Source organism: Pelmatolapia mariae, linkage group LG2 (assembly GCF_036321145.2).
Source record: "Pelmatolapia mariae isolate MD_Pm_ZW linkage group LG2, Pm_UMD_F_2, whole genome shotgun sequence".
NCBI lineage: Eukaryota > Metazoa > Chordata > Actinopteri > Cichliformes > Cichlidae > Pelmatolapia > Pelmatolapia mariae.
In genome coordinates, this window is record NC_086228.1 from 1,652,404 (window position 1) to 1,677,872 (window position 25,469).

General features: G+C 41.3%; 2 protein-coding genes across 2 annotated transcripts; both read left to right on the top strand.

Moving 5' to 3' along the window:
* Positions 1-9,330: 9,330 nt before the first annotated feature.
* On the top strand, positions 9,331-10,598 carry LOC134637968 (GTPase IMAP family member 2-like). The gene is made up of 4 exons (XM_063488564.1): positions 9,331-9,340; positions 9,384-9,425; positions 9,754-10,347; positions 10,516-10,598. The coding sequence occupies exons 1-4, from the start codon at positions 9,331-9,333 to the stop codon at positions 10,596-10,598; spliced, it is 729 nt and encodes a 242-aa protein (XP_063344634.1).
* Positions 10,599-15,726: 5,128 nt separating this feature from the next.
* Positions 15,727-17,504, top strand: LOC134638993 (GTPase IMAP family member 4-like). The gene is made up of 2 exons (XM_063489981.1): positions 15,727-15,803; positions 15,922-17,504. Exons 1-2 carry the CDS (start codon positions 15,764-15,766, stop codon positions 17,493-17,495), a joined length of 1,614 nt encoding a protein of 537 aa, XP_063346051.1. The 5' UTR covers positions 15,727-15,763; the 3' UTR covers positions 17,496-17,504.
* The last annotated feature ends 7,965 nt before the right edge of the window (positions 17,505-25,469 follow it).

Sequence of the window (25,469 nt, forward strand, 5' to 3'; positions counted from 1 at the left end):
TTAAGACATTCCTGCAGTTTAACTAATTGGTGTGTGTTACCTGGCTTCATGGACAGATAGAGCTGAGTGTCATCTGCATAGCAGTGAAAATGTATGCTATGTCTTCTAATGATGCTGCCTAGGGGAAGCATGTATAATGTAAATAGAATTGGTCCTAGCACTGAACCCTGTGGAACTCCATAATTGACCTCAGTGTGTGAAGAGGACTCTCCATTTACATGTACAAATTGGAGTCTATTAGATAGATATGATACAAACCACTGCAGTACAGTACCTGTAATACCTACAGCATGTTCTAATCGCTCTAATAGGATATTATGGTCGACAGTATCGAACGCAGCACTGAGGTCTAGCAGGACAAGCACAGAGATGAGTCCACTGTCAGAGGCCATAAGAAGATCATTTGTAACCTTCACTAAAGCTGTTTCTGTGCTGTGATGAGCTCTGAAACCTGACTGAAACTCTTCAAATAAGCCATTCCTCTGCAGATGATCTGTTAGCTGTTTGACAACTACTCTTTCAAGGATGTTTGATATGAAAGGAAGGTTGGAGATTGGCCTATAATTAGCTAAGACAGCTGGGTCTAGAGATGCTTTTTAAGTAAAGGTTTAACTACAGCCAGTGGTAGGTTTGTAGCTTAACCCTATTCGCTGGAACGTTGAAGGCAATGTAATTACACAGGAAGCAAGACACAAGTAGGCAACATTCTTTATGTTTCACATGCACGGGAGAGAACTGGACAGGCGCCGTTCCTTCGCTTGACCCCGGTTGCTCTTGTCCGCTCCCCCGTAACACTGCTCTTTTATTGTGGTTACATGAATATGCATAGGTTCATTAACATATGACATCTTACATAGGTATGCATGTGAACAAAGAATACCCTGCGTGTGTGTGTGTGTGTGTGGTCCCATAAATGACTTCCTAAACTTGCTGGCCTGGAAGTCCAGCAGTTCATCTAAACAAAAGGCACTTAGCCTAAAACAGATATAGATACGTTTATCCTACCATAAAACAATAAGACAAGGTACGACCTCTCCCATGCTCCCAGAATGTGGGTGTGAGAGCCAGAGCCTTCTGGAATGCACACAAAGCCTTTTACAGGCTACTGAAGATCACACATCCTATCACTACACAATCGATTATACACCTCTAAGCATATATGAGTAGATATTTCTAAACATAAATGACAATCAACAATACAAATCTAACAGCCAGCTTGAAGGCCTGTGGTACATAGCCGATTATTAGAGATAGGTTAATCATATTTAAGATTGAAGAATTAATTAATGGCAGGACTTCTTTGAGCAGTTTTGTAGGAATGGGGTCTAAAAGTGTCTCATGACAGTGACGTAAGCGAGTGCGACGTTCAAGACAACAGCTGTGTGCAGATCAACAATGGATAATATATTGAGTGAGGGAGAGAGTATGAGCGTGCAGCGTTTAAAGCGTGGAAGTACTGACCTTACTTTGAGTTTGATTCTGTAAAAAGTGACAAAAACATTAGCGTCCGCTGTTCACTGCGTGGGAAGAAAACTTCTTTTTACAGCAAAAAAAACCCCTAAACGTCCGAGCAAGGACCGAGTAGCTACCAGGGAAATTCCCAGAGCTCCAGTTCAGTGACATCTACATGTATCTTGGAGAGAATCGCTCACTTTACACTGCTGCCAGCATGAGAGCTTACATAGTACAGACAGCTATGTGTGTTTTTACATCTGGATGAGAACAAGAAGAACAAGAATAGATAAAACAACGGTAGCTAGCTTGAACAAACTACCATAAGTAATTCTTGAACTATGTTGATTTGGACGAATACTACATGAAAAATAGGGCAGTTGGTTTGATTTGGCCTGTAAGCTGGGGTTAGGAAAGCTGTGTTCACATGTTGGTGCTGTACTCTGAGCTCTTCTGTCACCTGTAAACAAACACAAAGGAAGGCTGGAGGGCAAATGGCCACATTACTGTTTTTGCCCACCAGATGGGCGGTCCCAGTAGCTCTGCCATCATGTGAATATAATGGATAATTATAACTTTCACCTTAAAATTATGTAGTATGTAGTCCATTAATAGAGATAGATTAATTAATTAATGGCAGGACTTCTTTGAGCAGTCTTGTAGGAATGGGGTCTAAAAGTCACATTGATGGTTTGGAGGAAGTAATTATTGAAGTTAACTCAGAAAGATCAATTAAAGAGAAAGAGCCTAAGGAAATATTAATAGTATTGAAAGTAGCTGAACATAATGTTTCATCTGTGTTTTTAAGAAGAAGAAGAAGAATGTCCTTGGCACCACGATGCCAGAGTCTTCACTTCATCCATGTAGGCTGCCTTGTTGGAGATGGTGCCCAACACCACTGTGTCGTCAGTGTTTGGCATCCCTCACTGCACGCCGCAAGCTGTATGAAGCAGCTTTGGCGCGCATATGGCCAGTGGTGAGACCGGCATTGTAGGTGGTCCTGGTGTCCACTGGAGCGCAGATTGATCTGTCCACCCACTGTTTCAGGTTCAGGAATGTCACAACTCGTGCAGTGGGGATTGTTGGAGCTTAGGCCTCAAATACTTCGGGCCATATTTAAGTATTTTGCTATGATCTTTAATTTGAGTTTCTATTTATAATCTTGATTGTTTTATGATGTAATGTAAAATAATATGCTCCACAAATTTGTCCTGCTTTGTTAACCTATTGGCTTGTTGTAAAGTGTTGGTAGGTGTTGTAAAGGGGGTGTGTTAGGCACGATGAAAGGTTAAGCACGTAAGCAGGACGTGGAGCAACGGTTTTCTGATCGTTGTTGGTTATTGTTGTTTAGTTATAACAGAACAGAAATGTAAAAGGAGCCCCCGCTGGAGGCATTTGTTTTGTACTTTCGGTTTGTATGGAGCAAATAAATGTTTTCCTTTTTTATATTCGCCTTCTTTTTGCGACCGAAAGGTATACAAGCCATCTAAGAAAGGCAGGAGTCAGAAACCTTATGTCCTGTAGAAGCGGCAAAGAAAGACCGAAGATTGCAGCTACAGGGATGATATTATGACAGACACTAATGTAAAAAAACATGTAAAAAAATTAAAATGTCCTGTTTATAAGATTGGGGAAACCTGCAGTCAGCTGAGACTGAAGACGTCACTTGGATGAGTGATGAAACGTTTCTCCCACTGAAAACGCTACGTCCAGATGAACAGAATCAACTTTTGGAGATTTACTTACCTGGATAAATGAGCATGCATCAAGACAAACAGTAAAGACAGTTTGCTGCTGTTGAATGCTCAGTAAGGCTTCTACCATCTATGAACAGATCTGAAATGTTGCATGTCATATTATGTTTTAATTTTCTTTTTAGGTTTTATGTCTTATGTTGTCTTATATGGAGGACCACAAGAGCCACGCGCATCGAAATAAAAAATTCTGTGCTTAATTTTAATAAACTGATGTATACATAGAAGAGCTGAAGTTGCCCACCTGTGGTAAACAGGAAGCTGTGGGTGGAAATATTACTGTATGTATGTACCGCATGTATTATGTTCTGTTTGCAGAGTGTGCTGCCTGCAGGAAATGAGACATAGTCAGACGTGGGAACGGTGGGTGAAGCAAGCAGTCTAGCTTTTAAAAATTCTGTTTCTGTTTCTGGCTCATTCTGTTTTATGTGCACTTTCTTTTCTAGATAGATTTAAATAAACAAGATTAAACAGCACTGTGTTTTAGTGTTAGTTAAGCTGGATCATTTTAACATTTTCAACTGTACACAGTGGAGAGAACTGACTTTAAAATAGTTGTAAATGTGTACTGCATGATCAGTGGAGGAATAAAACAAATTGTATGCAAATGAAACTCACAAATCAATGTTCCCCTTCACACAAACATGAAACTATTTGGACAGAAATGTGCACAACATGAATAAATTTTGATTCATACACAGATTTAGAAAGTCACTGATCCAGAAAACCACAACAACATGAAACATGACTTTGAGTATTACTCAGATGAGCTTTTCAACAGTAATGTGGAAAAGTCAGGTGCTCTATCAGTCATACACACCAACAGTAGAAGGATGCAGAAACTGCGCAAAACAGGAATATTTATATCAGTTCATAGAGTTGAATGTCTGTGCTGTATCTGAGACTAATAACAAAGACTATGATGTGGGACTAGATGGATTTGAGTAGTTTAAAGTTAAAAGGACCAATAGAAATGGAGAAGGAGTTGCCCTGTCTGTTGGTGGAAAGCATGCCTCGCACCACAGAAAAAATGCTTTTAACTTCAGAAACTGTGACCTTTAGTTAGTTTAATGTTTTCTCTGCATTGTTTGGGTCCTTATTCTTATCCGGGCGCCGGGACAAGGAGCCCAGACCTTCCTCTCCCTGCCCACCTCCTTCAGGTTATCTGGCTCCTTACATTTTAAATATGATGATCCTAGCAAAACACATTAGGCTTTAAAATGAACAATGCTTTGTAATAAAAACAGTACAAACTATACAATTAAGTAAAGGTTCTACCTTACAATATAAAGCACTTTGAGGCGACTGTTGTTGTGATTTCGCACTGTATAAATAAAATTGAATTTAATTAAACAAAACTCTGAAGAGGGTAATTAGATGCAGTATATATAAAAGGGGAGATAATCATCTGTGATCCAGTTACAGACCAATTTTTCTGCTTTCCCACAATAAAGAAAATCATTATCATTTAAAGCTTCATCTTTCTTTCAGAAAGCTTCCTGTTTATTGCTTTCTTGCTGTAGTCATGTGCAGGGGCAGGCTAACACCACCCACACAGAACATTAAACCCACCGAAAGTTGTTATGTTTTGTTCGTTTAGGTAGTGGAAGCACAGAAAACATATGCACAATTTCTAAGTTCTGATTGGGCAGGCAGCTTACAGCCCACCTACAAATTGTCCCACTCTCTCACCCACCAACATGAGAGACACAAACAGACAAAGGAAGAAGCAGTGCTGTCTGTCCGAGCGAGCAGAGGTGTTCAGCTGCGAACTCAGAGCAAAGCAAACAGGTAACACACACAAACATCTGCTGCTGCAAAGGAATCACTCGAACTGTAACCTGCTTAAACTTGTACACATCAGTCAGTATGTTGTTCATGTCTGACTTACACCAACCTCGCACTAGTGTGACACTCTGACACTTTTTTGTCTAATTTACATTTAACATTATCTGGTTTTTAGTCTTCATTAACTTTAATCCATGCAAGATGCCATGGTCCTGAGTCTGACGACTCACTGTTTTGGGTTTCTTTATATTATTCTGTGTTCTTTTTTATTATGTCTTTTGTTTAGGTTTGCTATGTGTTTGGGTTTTATTTTATGCCTGCCTGTGTTCCCTCTGTCTGTCCACGGTGTCACTGTGTCTGTCTGTCTGTCAAGTTCAGTCTGTTAGTTTCCTGTTTTATTCTGAAGGTCCTTGTCTCATGTGAGGTTGTTCACTTTATGTTTCCCCTGTCTCGTCAGCTGTGATTTCTCCCAGGTGTGTTCTCCTCCCACCTCTCCCGTCTCCCATCCCTTGATTACTGCTGTGTGTATTTAAGTCCTGTGTGTTCTCCTGCCTGTTGCTGGTTCGTCTGTGTTATTCTTCTCTGTCATCCTGAGTGGTTTCCCTGCGTCTGTCTGGGTCTCTCTGCCCTTTTTTTGGGTCCTTTAATAATTTCATCCCGTGAGCCATGACACAAGAGCGCCAAAGACAAACTGTTAAAAGTGTCAAACCAGTTTTTTGGAGCAGAAATACAAATTTTTTAAAACCAGTGCAAAACTTTCATTTGGATTGAATTTTCTCTTTATGTGAGGAGTTTATTGAGATGGAAGTGATGTCCTTTGTGTTTTTAACCAAGCTGAACACCCAGAGAATTTTTTTCAATTAACCAAAAAGACAGTTCATCTCTCTTTGAGAGGTCAGGTAAAAACATACTACAGGTAAGATCTAGGTCTCTAAACATTTCTGCCACAATTCTGTTCATATACTCCTGTATCCACAAAACATTAATATATTCCAACAGTATCCACGACAAATTCAATATTTCAATAATTGAGGTTATTCTGCACAAAAGATTTGTTAATGAATGAATTATGAACAAAAGCTAAAATGCTGATACTATCTGAATTATTTCTACATTACAGCATCTTCCAACTGCAAAATAGTCATCCGAGTTGCAAAGATCTTTTTCAGCACAAATCTGAGGACACAGTAAAAAGTAAGTATTGAGTATTCACTGCTTGTCCAAAACCGTACTGCATGCTTCCACATGTTTGGAGAATCTGTCTTTATAAGCAAGTTTGTCACAGAAAAACCTAATATCTTTTTTTTCTCTCCAGTCTTTGGTATTTTTAACAGAGTGATATTATGGCGGCAGCAGCACCTGGTGAGTTTAACCAGACTTCAGTGGTCTGCATGACACATTGTCTAATCATATTGTAGCATGGTGAGATCAGACTCGTTATTGTCATGTTGAGGCAATGCAATACTGGTTCTGATGTTGGAAGAGAATATATGGAACAGGATACTAATATCTCTGTATTGTAAAGAGAAAAAAAGTTAATGAACATTTTCATTTTGTATTTGATTTTTTTTTTCTAACAAACAAACAAATCGTATGTTCAGGTCAGAACTGAATGAAATTTTCTTTTCTTTTAATCAAACAAAACATCACATTCAGCAAACATTGGAACTTCAAGAACAGAAAGAAAATCTGTCTATTTAATGCATGTTCTTTGTGTTCACACACTTTACATGCACTTAATATACAGGGTGGGCCATTTATATGGATACACCGTAATAATTAATTAATTAATTAAGTAAATTAATTATTAAATTAATAATTTAATTTAATTTTAATTTATAACCTTTTTCCCAACTTGTAATTACAACATTATGCATTTAACATGTATCTTATCATATAAACACAGTTTGACTGAGAGAACTTTGACTGCTCACATGTAGTTTATGTCCATTCTTTGCAGATTTCGGTATAAACAATAGACTCTGCTTACCTTTATTTTGAAGGCCTTTTGTGAGTCTGACTCAGTTGTCTCCAGCTCTGGCGTCTGACAGCAACTCCGTCACGAGCCTTTTCAATTGTCTTTTCTCCTTTCTTCCAACCAAAAAAAATAAAATAAAAATTCACGCTGGGTCACCAATTTGTCATTTTCAACCCTTTCACGCATGATGGAGTGGTCTCTAAGTGGAAAGCTATTCAAAGGCTGTTTTCTTGTATTTGCATCAGTTTTGACGATATACTTGCACATAAACATAAAACAACTGGATGACTGAGAACCTTCACAGACATAACACACAGTTTATATTATGTATTTGTTTGTCATACATTGTTTGTCATGCATCAAAACGTGCGTTGTCCACCTAAGTGGACGTGTAAAAAACTCTAAGAAAAGTACATGTTTAAAAAGGAAGTTCAAAAATCTTTTTTTTCATGCCTAAAGATGAATACATAGAAGAATAGAATAGGGGGAAATTTGGTTGTATCAGCAGCAAAAACACACATATACAAACAGAACAGGACACAGAACAGAAACACATTTTTTACATACTTACATGATGGACAATAGTTACCAAAGCAGAGGACTGTACAGTTATTAAAAATTAGAGTACAGATAAATGGCAAACCCAGGTTGTAGTGTGCAAACAGAGCAGGATACTGAAAGATGTTTAAATAGTTAAGAATATTTAGAATAATTAGAAAAGTGCAGATTAGGGCGATATGACCTAAAATCCATATCTCGGTATAATTTAAAGCACGAAAACAGAATTTATTACATTTGAGTTAGAAGTTAGCTCGCTAGTTTCCACCTAAACATGACATACCATATTCTGACTGAGAGTTTTCTGACAAAATTCAAACGTACAGCTCTGCTATCACTTCCAACATAAATGAAGACAGAAAACTAAACAGCAGTGACGTTTGTAGGGTTACTGAAGTTGGGCTAGCTGGTATATAATGATGTGCTATGTGATCGCTAGCTACACAGCTATGTTAGCATAACATAAACACAGTGAAGCTGGAGGATGAACTTTTTTCCACAGGTTAAAAGTTAACGTGAGGGTTCCCGATGGTTAGGGACAAATTCAATCGCATAGCAGGATGCTGTAAACGGACCAAACTTCAGTCAGGAGAACAACTAAGATAATTCAACCACAATACGAGGTTAGTCATTAATAAACTGTAACAACATGGGAACAGAGCAGCTGCGAGAGAATTCAACATTAATGAATCAATGGTACGAAAGTGGAGGAAGCGCAGTTCTTGGCTTTTCCCATATTTCAAAAGTGCTTAGTCTCTTTGCTATTACTGTCGCCCGGCATAATTTGCAGATGATAATGCTTGTAGCCACTGCCATGCTTTCGACCAAAACAGGCGCAGCTTGATGACATCATCAACACCTCCTCTTCGTCCACGTCTGTTCACTCCTGTCGACCTCCTATCTGCTCCCGTTTGTACTTCCTTGCCCCAGAGAATATCCTTATCACCATTATGAAGTGTGATGTGTAAGCATGCAGCAAAAAGGACCCTTAAGTGCTCTACATCACTGTCAATATTTCAATCCAGACATACCACTGGACGAGGCTTTTGACCCTCAAAGCAAGGAGCTTTCTTTAGACACCTTTCCAGCTTTGACAAAAGTCCAGCTGGGATAACCACATTTACTCAGGGCCTTCTTGATGTGCTGTTCTTCTGCCTCCCTGGCCACTGTGTCAGTGGAGATGGTGTTCGCTCTGTGTTGTAGCGTCCTGATGACACCCAGTTTGAGCTACAGTGAATGATGAGAGTCAAACCTTAAGTACTGATCCGTATACGTAGGTTTACGGTACACATCAGCTTTTAGATGTCCCCCATTACTGATGGAAATCTCACAGTCTAAGAAGGCCAAGTTGTCATTTCTATATCGTCCCTGATGAATTGTGAATTGTGGAATGTCCTGAGAAACCTGAGAAAGACGTAATCTGATAAGCTAACAAGATATACTTGTAGATATACTGTAGCATGTTAGCAGTGCACACACACACATACATACATTCACACAGTACATATACTCATGCAAATGGAGGCAAGTGTCATGGGTGTCATGTGAGCACACTGTCAGATTCTCTAAATCCTATTTTAAGCTGTTTTTCACTTGGGTAGTGCGGTCTAGGAATAATTATATTTTATTAACTGTAAATATGTTTTGAAATAGTTAAAAATGTTTATCCCAACTTTCCTGCATATCCGGCAGCTTCTTGTCTATTTACACAGGCTTAGGAACATAATCTGTTTAATTACATTGATATGAAATCTGTTCATTACATAAAGTGAATGTGATTTTTCATTTCAGAAAGCAAAAATGGTGGCTGGTAAAGTGTTAGAATGCTGATTTGTGTTTTTCTATTTTTGCAGATGAAGATAAGCCAGAACACATCAGCACTGAGTGTGAAGACTGTAAGAGAAATTAACAACACATAATGAATAAAATAAGATAAATAAACCAATAAATGTGTGGTACAAAATATTATGCCACGAACTTTATAATTTCAAAATATCAATCCAGTAGTAACATATCACAATCTTTAACAAATGAAATTAAAAATAAGAGGTTAAATGTAAGTGTTTAAATTCACATTTTCTGTTTTGAATAAACTGAATCGTTTGATTTCTTGTACAAAGGATGTGGCGCAACAACTACAAATATAATTGACTAATAATAACTACAAAATATTAAATGAAAAATGAAAGTTAACTCAGTACTCACTTAAAGTCTCTTTTTCAGTGTCTGAGCTGAGGGTCGTTCTGCTGGGGAACAGCTGGTCTAAGAGGAGCTCAGTGGGGAACTTCATACTGGGAGCGACTGTGTTCAGCCCTGAGGATAAAGCAGACCTCTGTCTGAGAGTCAAAAGAGAGCTGAAGGGGAAAGAAATCGATCTCATCAACACTCCAGATCTGCTGTCACCTAAAATCTCCCCAGAAGATCTGACGAAACAAGTTGAGAACTGTGTGAGACTCTCTGCTCCTGGACCTCATGTGTTTCTGCTGGTCCTCCAGTCTGCAGACTTCACTGAGGATCACAGACAGAGGCTACAAATGGTCCTTGAACTCTTTGGTGATCCATCATTTGATCGTTCACTGGTTCTGATAATGCCCAAAGACAAGAGTTCAAGTTCCATTGAAAAGTATCTGCAGCATCCACAGTTAGGAGACATAATCAAGAAATGTAGAGAAAAATTGTTGTGGCAGAAGAACCTGGAACGAGAGCAGCTGTTAGCAGCCATAGATACAGTGGTGAAGAAGAGCACGAGGGAGGAAGTTTCCAGTGAGGAACCACCTGTTTCACCCGGTCAAGATGACTTGGATCCTATAAGGGGTGGTGAGTACAGTAAAAATATTTGTTGTATGGCAGAATGTGATGATTTAATGATTAAGTTCAGGCCTTTCAATAAATGTCTGTCTATTAAACACCCTGCAATCCAAGGGGTCTAGGTTGGCCTCCAAACAGACACATCTTTTAAAGATAAAACATTTTATTAATCCTCAGCTCAGGTTGAACAGCTTGGAGAGAAAATGAAAGAGGTTGAGATGATCTGGACATGTGAACAGGAGGGGTATAAAGGATGTTGAGGATGGAGCTGCCAGGCAGGAAAAAAGGAAGACTCCAATAAGCTACATAGAAGGACAAGATGCAAAGGGTTGGTGTGACAGGAGTATGCTAGGGACAGTGAAATGCCGGCCTGTGATCTGTCAAACCCTAACCCCCAGAAAGAAAGAAACACTCAAATGTCCCATTCAGACATAAGCCCTTTTAAAAGCTAAAATGATTATTTCAAACTTGAGGAGAATAAAAGTTCTAAATGTCATATTCCCATTTTAAGTGGAATTGTTAATAGCTGAAAATTGCCACTACAGTACTTATTGCAGGAGGTGAATCCACAAAAGAGAAGTCTGTCATAACCCAGCAGAATGATGGACTCACTTGCAATACACTGGGGAAAGATTTAACATGTTTATTTGCAGATAGTAATGAATTTAGAATTAACACTGACTGTGATGCTGTGAGATCAAGGAGACATGGCAAGGGTAGTGTAGTTAGTCTGAGAGCACGTGGACACTGTCACAAAAGCTCACCAGATTCTAACAATGTATAGTGGTTTGTGCAGAAGCAGAGATGAATTCAAAGCTAAATCTGACACAAAACATGGCACGACTGAGGCCTGCCACATACCCTGGCTGATGCAACGATCTAGCAATGGCAAAAGCCTGTCCATAAGATGCTGGTTTATGAGACACTCCTCAATACCTGGCTCCAAGGAAAGGGCTTCAGTCCCCATATTCCTATATCTATATCTTCTGTGAATTATTGCCTTATAATGGTTGAGGGGTTTGTGCGTCCCAGGGATCCCAGGGGCAATGTTGTTGGGTGTTTTTGGCCCCCTGGCAGGATCTCTGATGACAAATTGGTTCTGGGTGAGGGACTAGGCGATTCAAAACTCCTATTAATGAAAAATCTGGGGAACCTTTCTTGATGCATGTTCAATCAATGAGGTAAGTAAATCCCAAACCTGCAGCCAGCCGAGACTGAAGAAGCCACTTGTATGAGTGACAAAACGTTTCTCCCACTGAAAGCTCTACTTCCAGATGAACAGAATCAACTTTTTGTGATCTAGGCAACATTTCACCCTGCCAGGGGTAGGTGCCTGGGGGCAAGTGCCTGGTAGCTGGGCCTTAGTCCATGAGGCCGGCTGGGACACAGCCTGAAAAAGGGACATGGGCTCACCCTCTTGTAGGTCCACCACTCTAGTTACACTAGTATCCCCTCGGCTTGGTGTCTGCACGTTGGAGTTTATCTTGGTGGACAAGAGGGTTTGTTCTCTGTGCCTTATGGTAGGGGAATGGGTCCTGACTGTTTCTTGCACTTGCCATATGATAGTTCAGAGTACCCGGCCTTCCTGCAGCCCCTGGGTGAGTGCTTGGGCGTGCTCCACCTAGGGACCCTGTTGTCTTACTGGGAGATTTCAACGTACATGTGAGCAAAGACAGTGAGACCTGGCTGGGCGTGACTGGGAGGAATGGCCTGCAAGATCTCAACCCAAGCGATGTTCTTTTACTGGACTTCTGTGCAATCCACAGTTTGTTCATAACAAACACCACATTTGAACATAAGCGTCCCCATAAGTGCATGTGACACCCTAGGCCAAAGGTCAATGATCAATTTTGTTATTGTATCATCAGATTTGGGAACGTATGTTCTGGACACTTAAATGACGAGAGGTGCTGAGCTGTCAACTGATCACCACCTGGTTGTGAGTTGGATCAAGTGGTGGGGGAGGATGCTGAACAGACCTAGATCACCTAAACATATAGTGAAGATGCAAGATCTTCAACTCCTACCTCTGGCAGAGTTTTGACAGCTTTCTGAGAGAGACTGGGGACATTGAATCTTAATGGACCATGTTGAGCAACCTCTGTTACTGAAGCTGCTGCACTGAAGAAGGACTCTTATCATGCTTGGTTAGCCTGTGGGACTTCGGAGACAGCCGATAGGTACTGACAGGCGAAGCAGATTGCGGCTCAGGCTGTGGCTGAAGCAACAACTTGTGGGGGGAGGAGTTTGGAGAGGCAATGGAAAAAGACTTTTGGACTGCCTCAAAAAGATTCTGGGAAAATGTCAGGCATCTCAGGAGGGAAAAGTGGTGCTCTACCTACACTGTGTATAGTGTGGACAGCACACTATACACAGCTGAGTTTCACTAGGATATTGTCAAGAAAGGAATACTTCGAGGACCTTCTTAATCCCACTGGCACGTCTTCTGAAGAGGAAGCAGAGTCTGGAGATGAGGCACGATGATGACGACTTGTCCATCACTGGGGGTGAGTTCACTGAGTTAACCAACTCGTTGGTGGTAGGGCCCCTGGGGTGGATGAGGCTCGCTCTGAGTTCCTGAAGGCTCTGGATGTTGTAGGGCTATCTTGGTTGATACATCTCTACAATGTTGCTTGGACATCAGGGATGGTACCTCTACATTGGCAGACCAGGATGGGGGTTCCTATCTTCAAGAATGAGGACAGAGGGGCGTGTTCCAACTACAGCGGGGTTACACTGTATTTCTTCTTCACTCACTATGTGATTATACACCTCTCTGCATTTCATCATCACAGCAAGTCTTTTGTCCGTTTCCCTTGTCTCCCCCCAAGCGGTCATAGCAGATGGCCCCGCCCCTCCCAGAGTTTGATTCTGCTGGGGGTTTCTTCCTGTTAAAAGGGATTTTTCCTTCTCACTATTGCCAAAGCACTTGCTGATAGGGGGTCAAATGATTTTTCAGTTTTTCTCTGTATGTATTATTGTAGGGTCTACCTTGCAATATAAAGCACCTATAAATTGTTCATGAGTGAGTGGAGCGGGAGATCGGCAGATGGATTGGTGCTGCGGATACTGTACCAGTCTGTCGTGGTAAAGAGAGATCTGACCATAAGAGCGAAGCTCTCAGTTTATTGGTTGATCTACATACGTACCCTCAACTATGGTCAAGAGCTTTGGATGGTGACCAAAAGAATGAGACTGCAGCTAGACGCTTTCTCAAATGATGGCTGGCCTTTCCCTTAACAAAGCGTGAGGAATTCGGCCATCCAGGAGGGGCTCAGAGTACAGCCACTATTCCTCCACATCAAAAAAAAAAAAACAGTTGAGGTGCTTTGGGCATCTGACTAGGATGCTTCATTGTGGGCGTCTCCTCGTAAGGTGTTCTGGGCATCTCCCACTGGTAGGAGGCCCCAGGGCAGATCCTTGACACACTGGAGAGATCATATTTCTCGCCTTAACCTTCACCTAGAACCTAGGATAATATTCAAAGATGGTACTGGTTGCACATTGTGAGTAGAAGTTGCATCTCTTCCTCCCAATACATCTGTTGCTAACTAAGTGTTTTAAAATAGAATTGTCATTTTAGTGTACAACAAATTTATGGAAACTCCACACCAACTGTGCAAAAGTAAAAAAAAATAAAATAAAATAAGGAACAAATCAAGAATATATAGCAACAGAAGAGATATGTGTAGTTTAGAAGAATATACACAAACTGGAAGAATATATACAAAACAAGAGAAAGGCACACAATGGAGAGCAAAGGTCATGGTCTGTGTGTGACTGGCCTGAATGGTGAGGGTTACTCAGACCATGACTCAGATCGGTGAGGTGGGCAGGGTTGGGCTGTGGGGGGATAGTGTTTGTTAAAAGTCCCATTGGCCCAGGGGAAGAAGCTGTTAGTGAGTCTGGAGGTGTGGGACCTGATTGACCTGAGGCGTCAACCAGAGGGCAGCGGGTCAAATAGGTGGTGATAGGGGTGCGAGGGGTCACCTGTGATGGACCTGGTTTTTCTGAAAGGGAAGATCTGGCGATGGCCTCCAGGGTTGGCGGTGGTATTTACACACTCCGCAGACTTCACGTTCTCAGTAGAAGCCCCTACATGCCAAACACCGAGGCAGAAGGAGAGCACGCTCTCCTACTTAGGAAAGAGAAAGAAATATGAAAATTAGTGTTTAAATAAAGAGCTGATCAACAGGTCCAAGCTATTTAATGGGATGTAGTAAAACTATGGTGAGGAAAATGTGTGTTTCATAATTTTGAAATAGATTTAAGTTTTATCTTTTGTTTTTCAGCACATGAACTCAGGATAATGCTGTTTGGAAAAAGTGAGGATAAAAAATCATCCCTGGAAAAGCTCATCATTCAAAAAAAAGAGTTTAATATTCCCAAAGTTCTTGGAGGAAAGCAATGTCGTGCTGCCTCTGGAGAGTGGAACGGGAAACCTCTCACCGTAGTCAAAACCCCCGACATCTTCAGTCTGTCTGTGAAAACTCTGTTAGAAGAGATGAAGAGCTGTGTGAGTCTCTGTCCTCCTGGACCAAACGTTCTGCTGCTGTTAGTGAAACCTTCTGATTTCACTGAGAAGAACAGAAAAAATCTGAATTTGGTCCTGAGCTTGTTTGGTCAAGATGTCTTTAAGCACTCAATGGTCATTATAACACATAATGAGAAATGGAGCAACTCAGTAGAAAAACTAATTGAAGACTGCAATCAAAGGCAGCATTTAGTTAATTTTGACAAAAAAGATTCTTCTAAAATTTACTCAGAGTTAATGCTAAAAATAAATAACATAGTGAGTGAAAACTGGGGAGAGTATCTCATGTTAAAAGAAGAGGCTAAACCCAATCTGAAGTCCAGTCTGAACCTGGTTCTGTGTGGGAGGAGAGGAGCAGGGAAGACGTCAGCAGCCAAGGCCATTTTAGGTCAGACTGAGCTTCATCCAGTCTCCAACTCATCAGAGTGTGTTAAACATCAGGGAGAGGTGTGTGGACGTTGGGTTTCCCTGGTGGAGCTGCCTGCCTTGTATGGAAAACCTCACGAGGCAGTGATGGAGGAATCATTCAAGTGTATCTCCCTCTGTGATCCTGAGGGTGTCCATGCCTTCATCCTGGTCCTACCTGTGGCTCCCCTCACTGATGAAGACAAGAGAGAGTTAGAGACCATCCAGGACACATTCAGCTCTCGAGTCAATGACTTCACCATGATTCTGTTCACTGTTGAGTCACATCCTACAGTTTCAGCTGTTCTTAACATTGTAAGACAAGACAAGGACATCCAGCAGCTCCTTCAGACCTTCAGACAAAGACATGTGGTCCTCAACATCAAAGACAAAAAGATTTCAGAGATGTTTGAGGTGGTGGACAAAATCGTTGAGGCCACGGACAAACCACACCATTATACAGCTACAACATTTTTACATGCACAAATGGAGAAAGTCTTACAACTAAAGATGAACATGGTCACTGGTAAGTACTGTAGACATCCATATTTTCCTGTGTTCAGTGATCCAAATAGTTTTAAGCCAGCAGTATACAAGTGTCAACGTTTAAGCTAACTCTGGTTGTTTTCATGTTTTTGGTGAAGGTGGAGAACAGGACTCAGACTGTCTCAGGATTGTGGTGATTGGGAAGACCGGCTGTGGAAAGAGCTCTACAGGAAACACCATTTTAGGAAGAGATGAGTTTAAGGCTGAATCAAGTCAAATATCAGTCACAACATGGTGTCAGAAGGCAAAGAGTGAGGTGGACGGTCGTCCTGTTGTTGTAGTTGACACTCCTGGTCTGTTTGACACAACTCTGACCAATGATGAAGTTCATGAGGAGATGGTGAAATGTGTCAGTCTCCTGGCTCCAGGACCACATGTCTTCTTGCTGGTGTTGCAGGTTGGCAGATTCACAGCAGAGGAGAAAGAGACCCTTACACTCATCAAGAAAGCCTTTGGGAAGAATTCTGAAAAGTTCACCATCGTTCTTTTAACCAGAGGAGATGATCTGGAACGTCAGGGAGAGTCTATTGATGATTACATCAAGAACAAATGTCACAGTTCCTTTCAGAAGCTGATCCATAACTGCGGAGGAAGATACCATGTGTTCAATAACTCTGAGAAACAAAACCGCACACAAGTCAGTGAGCTGATAGCAAAGATTGACACCATGGTGAAGGACAATGGAGGAAGCTTCTACACCAATGAGATGCTGCAAGAGGCTGAAGCAGCAATAAAGAAGGAGATGCAGAGGATCCTGAAGGAGAAGGAAGAAGAGATTCAGAAGGAAAAGGAAGAGATTGAAAGAAGATATAAAGAGAAAATGGAAACCATGAAGAAAAGATTGGATGAAGAGAGAGAAAAAATGGAAAAAGAGAGAAAAAAGAAAGCCAACGAACTCGAGGAAATGGAAGGGAAAATCAAGTTGGAACAAGAAAAGAGAAAGAAAGAAGAGGAAATCAGAGAACAAGAGAGAAAGGAAAAGGAAGCTGAAGAAGAAAAACTTCGAGAGAACTTTATAAAGCAACTTCAAAAGTTGGACAATGAAATTCAGTTAGAAAAAGAGGAGAAGAAAAGTGTTGACAGAAAGCTGGAAGAGACCAGAGAAGAGATGAGAAGAAAACAAGAGGCCTGGGAGAAGACATTGAAAGAAGAGCGTGAGAAACAAAGGCAAGAAGATGAAGAGAGATGGCAGTCCGAGAAGCAGAGAATAGAAAAACTGCAGCAAGATTACAATCAAGAAAAACTATTATATGAACAAAACAAACAAAAAGAGGATCAGCGTCGAAGAGAACAGGAGGAACAAAAGTTAAAAGAATTGGAGAAAGGTTACAAGAAATCTCTGGAAGATCTAAAGAAGAATTATGAAGAAGAAGCCAGAAAGAAAGCAGAAGAGTTCAATGAATCCCAAAAGAAATACATGGAGGAAATAGCAGCTCAGAAGGAAGAACACGAGAAGGAAATGAATGACTTAGTGAAACGTGTGACCAAAAAGAGTGAAAACCTGAAAAAGATCAAGAATTTAGTGGAAAAACATGAGAAACAAATGAAGAATGCAAAAAATGAGGAGGATAAGGAAGAACTACAGGAAAAACATGAAAAACAATTAAGTGAACTGATGCAAGAAATCTTGAACCAAGGGACCAATGACTCATCAGCCTGCAGCATTTTATGAAGACCTGATGTGGTGATCAGTTACTTTTTACTGAACAAAGAGTTTTTCCTGAGTTGAGCTTTTTATGTACAAAGATGTTCATTTAAGTTGTTTCTTCCTGTAAACGTTATTAGTTTTGCTCTACACTGAACTGTAAGTAAAATGAGTCGTTTAATGTTTAAAATCTTGACTGATTTGTCGTTTTTTATAATGTTTGGTAAAAATCTGCATTTTTAAAAATCATACATTGTTGTTATAAATGTAGTCTCCTATTGACAGAAAAACTAAATTAGGTGCATTATTTTATTTCTTATGTTTATTGGGAGTAGTTAGGGAGTAATAGGGAAGTCTTTTTATGTAGTTTCTTTGGAGTTTTTTGTTTAAAAAAAAATGTAGTTGTGATTAGTAATTATAACATTTTATTGTAAATAAAATTCTAAATGTATAAGAATAAAATGGATAAATGAATAAACGGTTTTGACTTGGATGGCATTATTAAATGTTAGGTCATTGATGAATAAGACCTTTATCGTGAATGACTTTCACTGAATTCTCGGCATCTTTCTCAAAATCTTTTCTCCCTGATACGGATGGCATCACACAGTCTCTATTTGATGATTTTGCCAACTCCTTACTTACTACATGCACCTAAAAAGCAAATGTACAAGCTGTGATAACTGTTTCTGATAGAATGAAGAGTAGACTGATATATGAAATATTCCTTTATTGGGTGAGAAAATCAGACCATGTCATAACTGCTTTAAGTCATACAGAATAGATATCAGAGCCTTAAACAGGCTGACTTCTGCTAAATGGGTCAAACTGGGCAGAAAGTATACAAACACATAACATCCTTATAGAATATGATGTAACACTATAGATCAACTTAGCTCAGAATATATAAAGCATATAAACAATTACAGCAATATGATGCAACAAACCCAGCAGTGCTACTAATCCAAAATACTCAAAGCTTCATAGAACTGAAACAAACATTTATTTTGAGCTCCATTCTGCTGCTGATACATACTTTAGGTTTCTGAATATTAAACTTGTTGCTGCCTTTCATAGTGTGTAACTTGAAGGCCCTGAGTACTTTCTCCCACACTGAAAACACTGGAATGATAACATTATTTGAACATTACCTAATAAGACTGATTCTGGACAGACAATTAGTTCTTTTAAACTACACACAGCCATTCTATCACGTGACGCATACTCCCCTGACGTGCTACGGTTATGAGCCGTGTTACGCCGTGTTGCAAGTTTTGTGAGGTGCTTTTTTGATATTTAATGGATCGGATTACATTTTTTATTTCTCTCCGATATCCGATCCAGTAATTTAGGTCAGTGTCGGACCGATACTTTAAGTTGCTTGATGTTTCATCTCTCATCCGAGAAGCTTCTTCAGTTCTAGGGTCAAATGGAGAATCCCAAATTTAAACCCTGTGGGAGTATCCCACCGAGAGAGACCCCCTATTAATCCTCTACCTAATCACATGAACCAAGCAAAGAAAAGCGTCTGGACTTCTTTAAGTTGCTTGAAGACGTTTCACCTTTCATCCGAGAAGCTTCTTCAGTTCTAAGGTCAAATGGCCGAGAGTCCCAGATTTAAACCCAGTGGGAGTATCCCCCCAAAGAGGGACAAAGGACCCCCTGGTGATCCTCTAATCACATGAGCCAAGGTGTGAAAGCGGGTGTGGGACCTAATCAGCCAGGGTTTCAGGTGAGCTCATTGTGAAACCGGGCCCCACCCTATCATGTGATTTCCTGAGGTCAGATGGCCCAGGATGTGAGTGGGCATTAAGGCGTCTGGGGAGGGAACTCAAAACTGGATTATAGATGGCAGACAGTTGGTGTCGTAAACCACCGCCTCTGTTCAAAGATGGTCACTCACAGTGGACATAGATGGCCTCTTTCACTCCTCTTTCAAACCATCTGTCCTCTCTGTCCAAAATGTGAACATTGGCATCCTCGAAAGAGTGACCTTTATCCTTAAGATGCAGATGGACTGCTGAGTCTTGTCCTGTGGAGGTGGCTCTTCTATGTTGTGCCATGCGCTTGTGAAGTGGCTGTTTGGTCTCTCCAATGTAGAGGTCTGGGCATTCCTCGCTGCACTGTACAGCATACACCACGTTGTTAAGTCTGTGTTTTGGAGTTTTGTCTTTCGGGTGAACCAGTTTGTGTCTGAGTGTGTTGCTGGGTCTGAAGTACACTGGGATGTCGTGCTTGGAGAAAACTCTCCTGAGTTTCTCTGATACACCGGCTACATAGGGGATGACAACGTTGTTGCGTCTGTCTTTCTTATCCTCCCTCGCTGGTGTCTGATCTTCTTTTCTGTGCCTCTACGACTACAAGAAGACAGCTCCTTGGAAGACAGGACCAACTTCACACCCGATCAGATCTGCACACTGTTAGACCTCTGCCTCATCACCACATACTTCAAATACAACGAGGGTTTCTACAGACAAAAACATGGCTGTGCCATGGGCTCCCCCGTGTCACCTATTGTAGCCAACCTTTACATGGAGGAAGTGGAAAGGAAGGCTCTTGGCTCTTTCAAAGGAAGAGTACCCAGCCAGTGGTACAGATATGTAGACGACACCTGGGTCAAAATCAAAACACAAGAAGTGGAATCCTTCACTGCGTACATTAACGCTGTGGATAAGAACATCAAGTTCACCAGGGAAGACACAAAGGATAACTGTTTGCCTTTCCTGGACTGCGCTGTGCACATTGAAGAGAATGGCAACCTTAACATCGAAGTTTACCGGAAGCCCACACACACGGACCAGTACCTCCTCTTTGACTCCCATCACCCTCTGGAACACAAACTTGGAGTAATCAGGACCCTACACCACCGGGCAGAACATGTTCCCTCTAAGCCTGAAGGGAAAAAGAAGGAACACACACACGTAAAGGAAGCACTCAAAACATGTGGTTATCCTAACTGGGCGTTTATAAAGTCAGCAAAGAGGCACAAAAAAGAAGATCAGACACCAGCGAGGGAGGATAAGAAAGACAGACGCAACAACATTGTCATCCCCTATGTAGCCGGTGTATCAGAGAAACTCAGGAGAGTTTTCTCCAAGCACGACATCCCAGTGTACTTCAGACCCAGCAACACACTCAGACACAAACTGGTTCACCCGAAAGACAAAACTCCAAAACACAGACTTAACAACGTGGTGTATGCTGTACAGTGCAGCGAGGAATGCCCAGACCTCTACATTGGAGAGACCAAACAGCCACTTCACAAGCGCATGGCACAACATAGAAGAGAGAAGGAAAACAGGATAAAGACATGCTGTGGAAGAGAGACAGAGATTAATAACAGATATGATTCAGTGCAGAGAGGTCTATTAACACATAGTGAGTGAGAAAGGTGACTCAAAAAAACTCAATGCATCATGGGAATCCCCGGCAGCCTACACCTATTGCAGCATAACTAAGGGAGGATTCAGGGTCACCTGGTCCAGCCCTAACTATATGCTTTAGCAAAAAGGAAAGTTTGAAGCCTAATCTTAAAAGTAGAGATAGTGTCTGTCTCCTGAATCCAAACTGGAAGCTGGTTCCACAGAAGAGGGGCCTGAAAACTGAAGGCTCTGCCTCCCATTCTACTTTTAAATACTCTAGGAACAACAAGTAGGCCTGCAGTGCGAGAGCGAAGTGCTCTAATAGGCTGATATGGTACTACAAGGTCATTAAGATAAGATGGGGCCTGATTATTTAAGACCTTGTATGTGAGGAGCAGGATTTTGAATTCTGGATTTAACAGGAAGCCAATGAAGGGAAGCCAATACAGGAGAAATCTGCTCTCTCTTTCTAGTCCCTGTCAGGACTCTTGCTGCAGCATTTTGGATTAACTGAAGGCTTTTCAGGGAGTTTTTAGGACTTCCTGATAATAATGAATTACAGTCGTCCAGCCTGGAAGTAATAAATGCATGAACTAGTTTTTCAGCGTCACTCTGAGACAGGATATTTCTAATTTTAGAGATGTTGCACAAATGGAAGAAAGCAGTCTTACATATTTGTTTAATATGTGCGTTGAATATGTGCATCTCGGATGAGAGGTGAAACGTCTACAAGCAACTTAAAGAAGTCCAGACGCTTTCCAAGCTTCCTAGACCACGTTTTTGATCATTTTGAGTAAGCTGTCTCCATAAAACTTCAGGTTAGCAGTCCCTGTTGTCTCTCTCCAGGTTATACACATGTTATTTGTAGCTGTCCATCCTCACACTGCAGAGCAGAATAGGTCTTGGTATTCCCTTTGTATTATTGCACACTGTATTGCCTAACATGCACAATCCATGTTATATATTTTAGACGTCACATTCTCAGCTTCTCATAAAACAGGAAACTGCTGTGTTCAAGTGAACAAGTTTTCATTTTTCAACTTAAATTTTCAAACCAACATTGAGAGGTTTCAAACAGCACATCAAGACATCGCACAGAACAAGACAGCTGAATGAGAGGAAGTGGAGAAAGATAATAGAAGCTATGAGGGGAAAAAAGGAAATTCTGCTTCCACAAACATAAATCAAAGGACATCGTCTTCATCACAGGCACCAATTACCAGACACGTCAACTTAATAAAGTTTATTTGACCCCAAATAAAATTTTCAAAGCTTTGGGGAGAACAGACACTTCTCAGAGGAAGATCATTTCTGCTTCATTTATCTGCGACATCGTTCTTTCAAAACCACAAAACCCTGTTTGGACTTCGTGCCAACAGTGAAGGAGGTTTGATGCTGGTGCATGCTCAGTAAGGCTGCTACCATCAAAAAACAGATCTGAACTGGTCCTGTTTTTAATCTATTAGTCAGGAGGGAAATAATAGAGTTAGGACGAATGCACCAAATGCAAAGTTTTGCTATTTAAACCTGGAAAACATTCTGTTTGTGTACATTACCGTGAATCAATGAGACCTGGGTGATAAAAAAATACCAATCAAATCAAAGAACTCCAAAAACAACACAAACTACAAAACCAAATAAAAACTGAGTAATCTGAGCTCATGAAATCTTTATTTTCTGTTCTAAGACTGTGATGGCAGTAACAGTAATCGCAGTGATTGTGGTGACAAATTTATTTTTTGAATACTTGGTTTTCAAAATTTTTGATTTCTAATATTTGTTATGTTTTGTTTTCTTTATGTTTTTTCTGTACTCTTCTTGAATGCCCTGACCCAGATTTAACAGAGAACAGCTGAAGCTGCATACCTGTGGTAAACAGGAAACTGTGGGTGGAAAGATTACTGTGAGAAAGAAGCTGAAGAGGTGCCAGTTGCAGGGTATGCTGCCTGGCAGGAAACGAGACAGCCAGACTGTTTTCTGTCTTTGATGCTCCTGCAGTGTGATGCGCATCGCCTTTTCAAGATGAAGTCTGTTTTCTTTTCCTTTCAGTAACTAACACAAAGATAGCTTTCATTCTTTTAATGAATATTTATTATTTCTTCTCACTTAAAAAGATTTACCATCACAACTGTGAGCTGAGCTCTCCAGAGGAGGTGGTGACTGTTAAGCGTGCATGTGTCAGTATTGGCAGGTTCGTTTTAGTTGTAAGATTTTGATAAAATGTCTATCTCATGATCTACAGATAAAGATTTACATGTGTTCAAACATTTGTGTATAACTGAATATTAAAAGTTAACGTTCCACCCTAACACGCCCTAACACCAAGCTATTTGAAAAAATGTGCAAATACAAACCTGTAAAATTAACATTTGTTTGGTTCAGTACTTTACAGTCAAATATGTATTATTTAGAAAATGTTGATGTAAATTAGACATTACTTTGTTGTTTTTCTATTTACACTTTTTTGATTACAAGATTTTATGAAATTTTACTGTTAATTTCACATACATTTTTAACAGTGTAAGTCAGGTAGGGAGAGATGAGGTGTGGGTGGACATTGGATAATTAAATGTCAACGACTGTCGCTCGGTCAGGCCTCTTCCGGGACAAAGGGGCCCTCGGGCCTCTGGCCTCTGGGCCTGCGGCTCGGTTCACTCTGGCACAGCTGGCTGCCGGCAGAGCCGGCGGGCACACCGGTGCAGCCCCCTCTGGCTTCTGCTTCGTGGCTACTGGGTGACCCCTCGTCTGGGGCTCTCCTCAGCCCTTCCCAGGAGGGTGGCATGGATGCCCCTCCGGTGGTACTCCTTGGGCTCTCGCACTCTGGGGCCTCTGGATGTCTGGAGCCTGGATCTCCTCCATGCCTGCTTCATGCCCTGGGGGACGGGGCTATGGCCCTCCACACCCTCTAGCAGACCATTACATGGAGAAACCTTTTGACTACAAGCGCGCTGATCCACACAGGTGTGCACACACGGGTGTTCACTGTTCGTAGACATAAACTACACCTTTCTTAGCTGCTACTTCAAAGCACATTGTGCGCTGTCTGTCCTGCGTGCTGCACAACAACATTCAATATTTAGTATTTACTGCTGTTCACACTTAGCTAGATTAACGTGATGGTGTTGTGTTTATTATGTTGCTTTGTTTTTTTGTTGTTGCTTGTTTTCTCTTCTTTTTCTCTCAACAGGTGATCCAGGAGATTTTTTTTTCTCTTTGTCTTTGTAAGTGCCCTTTCTCACTGTCCCTTTTCCCTTCTGTTTTTCTTTTCCTTCCTCTCTTTCTTTCTCCCTTTCCTATCCCCCAGTCATGTCTGTCCCATCTGTAACAACTGAAAATAAAATAAATAATAACAACAAAGGTTGATCAAATGGACCAATACGGCAATGCCATGATGATCCATTTGGCAAAATAAATCCATTGGGTATCCTTGTTGGTCTTCAGACAACAATTCTGACGGCTAAAGAACCAAATGGGACAGACAAAAAAAAAAATGTCAGGGACTTGATTGGATGGCTGAAGTGTGGAGATGTGACATCCATCCATCTAAGAGTCTGTTGTGGTCAGTGCTATCCTCTATGCTGATGCATGCTGGGGCAGCAGGCTGAGGGTCGCAGATGCCAACAGACTCAATAAACTGATCTAGAAGGCTAGTGATGTTGTGGGGACCGAGCTGGACTCTCTTAAGGTGGTGTCAGGGAGGTGAATGTAGTTGAAGATAAGAATCATGCTGGACAACAGCTCCCACCCCTCCATGACATGCTTGCCAGTCACAGGCAAACACAGTGAGAGACTGAGATTACCAAAATGCACAACTAAATGACACAGGAAAATGACAGTGGGCAGGTAGCGAGGAAATGCCCCGAGCGACCGCTGTAAAAACACTCCACTCTCTCTCTGCTCTGGAGTATGTCTTTATCACCTTGAGTGTGAGGCATCATAGCCAGAGGCAGTGGGGGAGGAAGCATGGGTTGGCAGGGAGACAGAATCTGTTCTGGCAGAAGGTTTGGGATATTTATAACTTTTCTCTGCCTCCCTCTCTCCCATCTGTGTGTCAGCTATGAAAGGTGAGGGAGATCAGTTCTTCGAAGGAAGCTGCCTCGTCCCGTGACGCCAGTTGATCTTTAATCTGATCATTTAATGCTTGAAGGAACACACCTGCAGGGCATTTTCAGGCCAACACGTTTTGTCAGGTTTCGGGGAAATCCACCACACTGCGATCACCCTGACGGGAGTTGAGTCATTTCTTAGCAGAACTGCCCTCAGACACTGGACGAGCGAAAGATTTCTATAACTCATTCAAAAACACAGGAGGCAGAAATGAGAAAAAAGCTTCAGCCCAAGTGAATGCTCTTCCGTTTCAGTAAGCTTATCACAAAAGAAAGCTTTGAGGCATCATCGGGGAAGAAGCGTAGTGATTGGCTGAAAGCTAATGAGCATTGCAACAAGAACAGCATCCCAAATGACTGAAAGTCTTTTATTTAACACAGTCATTTCCAGTGCAACGCGGAGTGTTTCTCACAGGATTGGGGAGCACTGCAATAAAGGGTGAGGTGAGTTAATTAGGGGCTTTTGACGTGAGAAGTGCTATTTTTTGAGGAAGTAAGGGAAGGTTTGCTTGTTGTTAGAGTGAAGTGGGGCA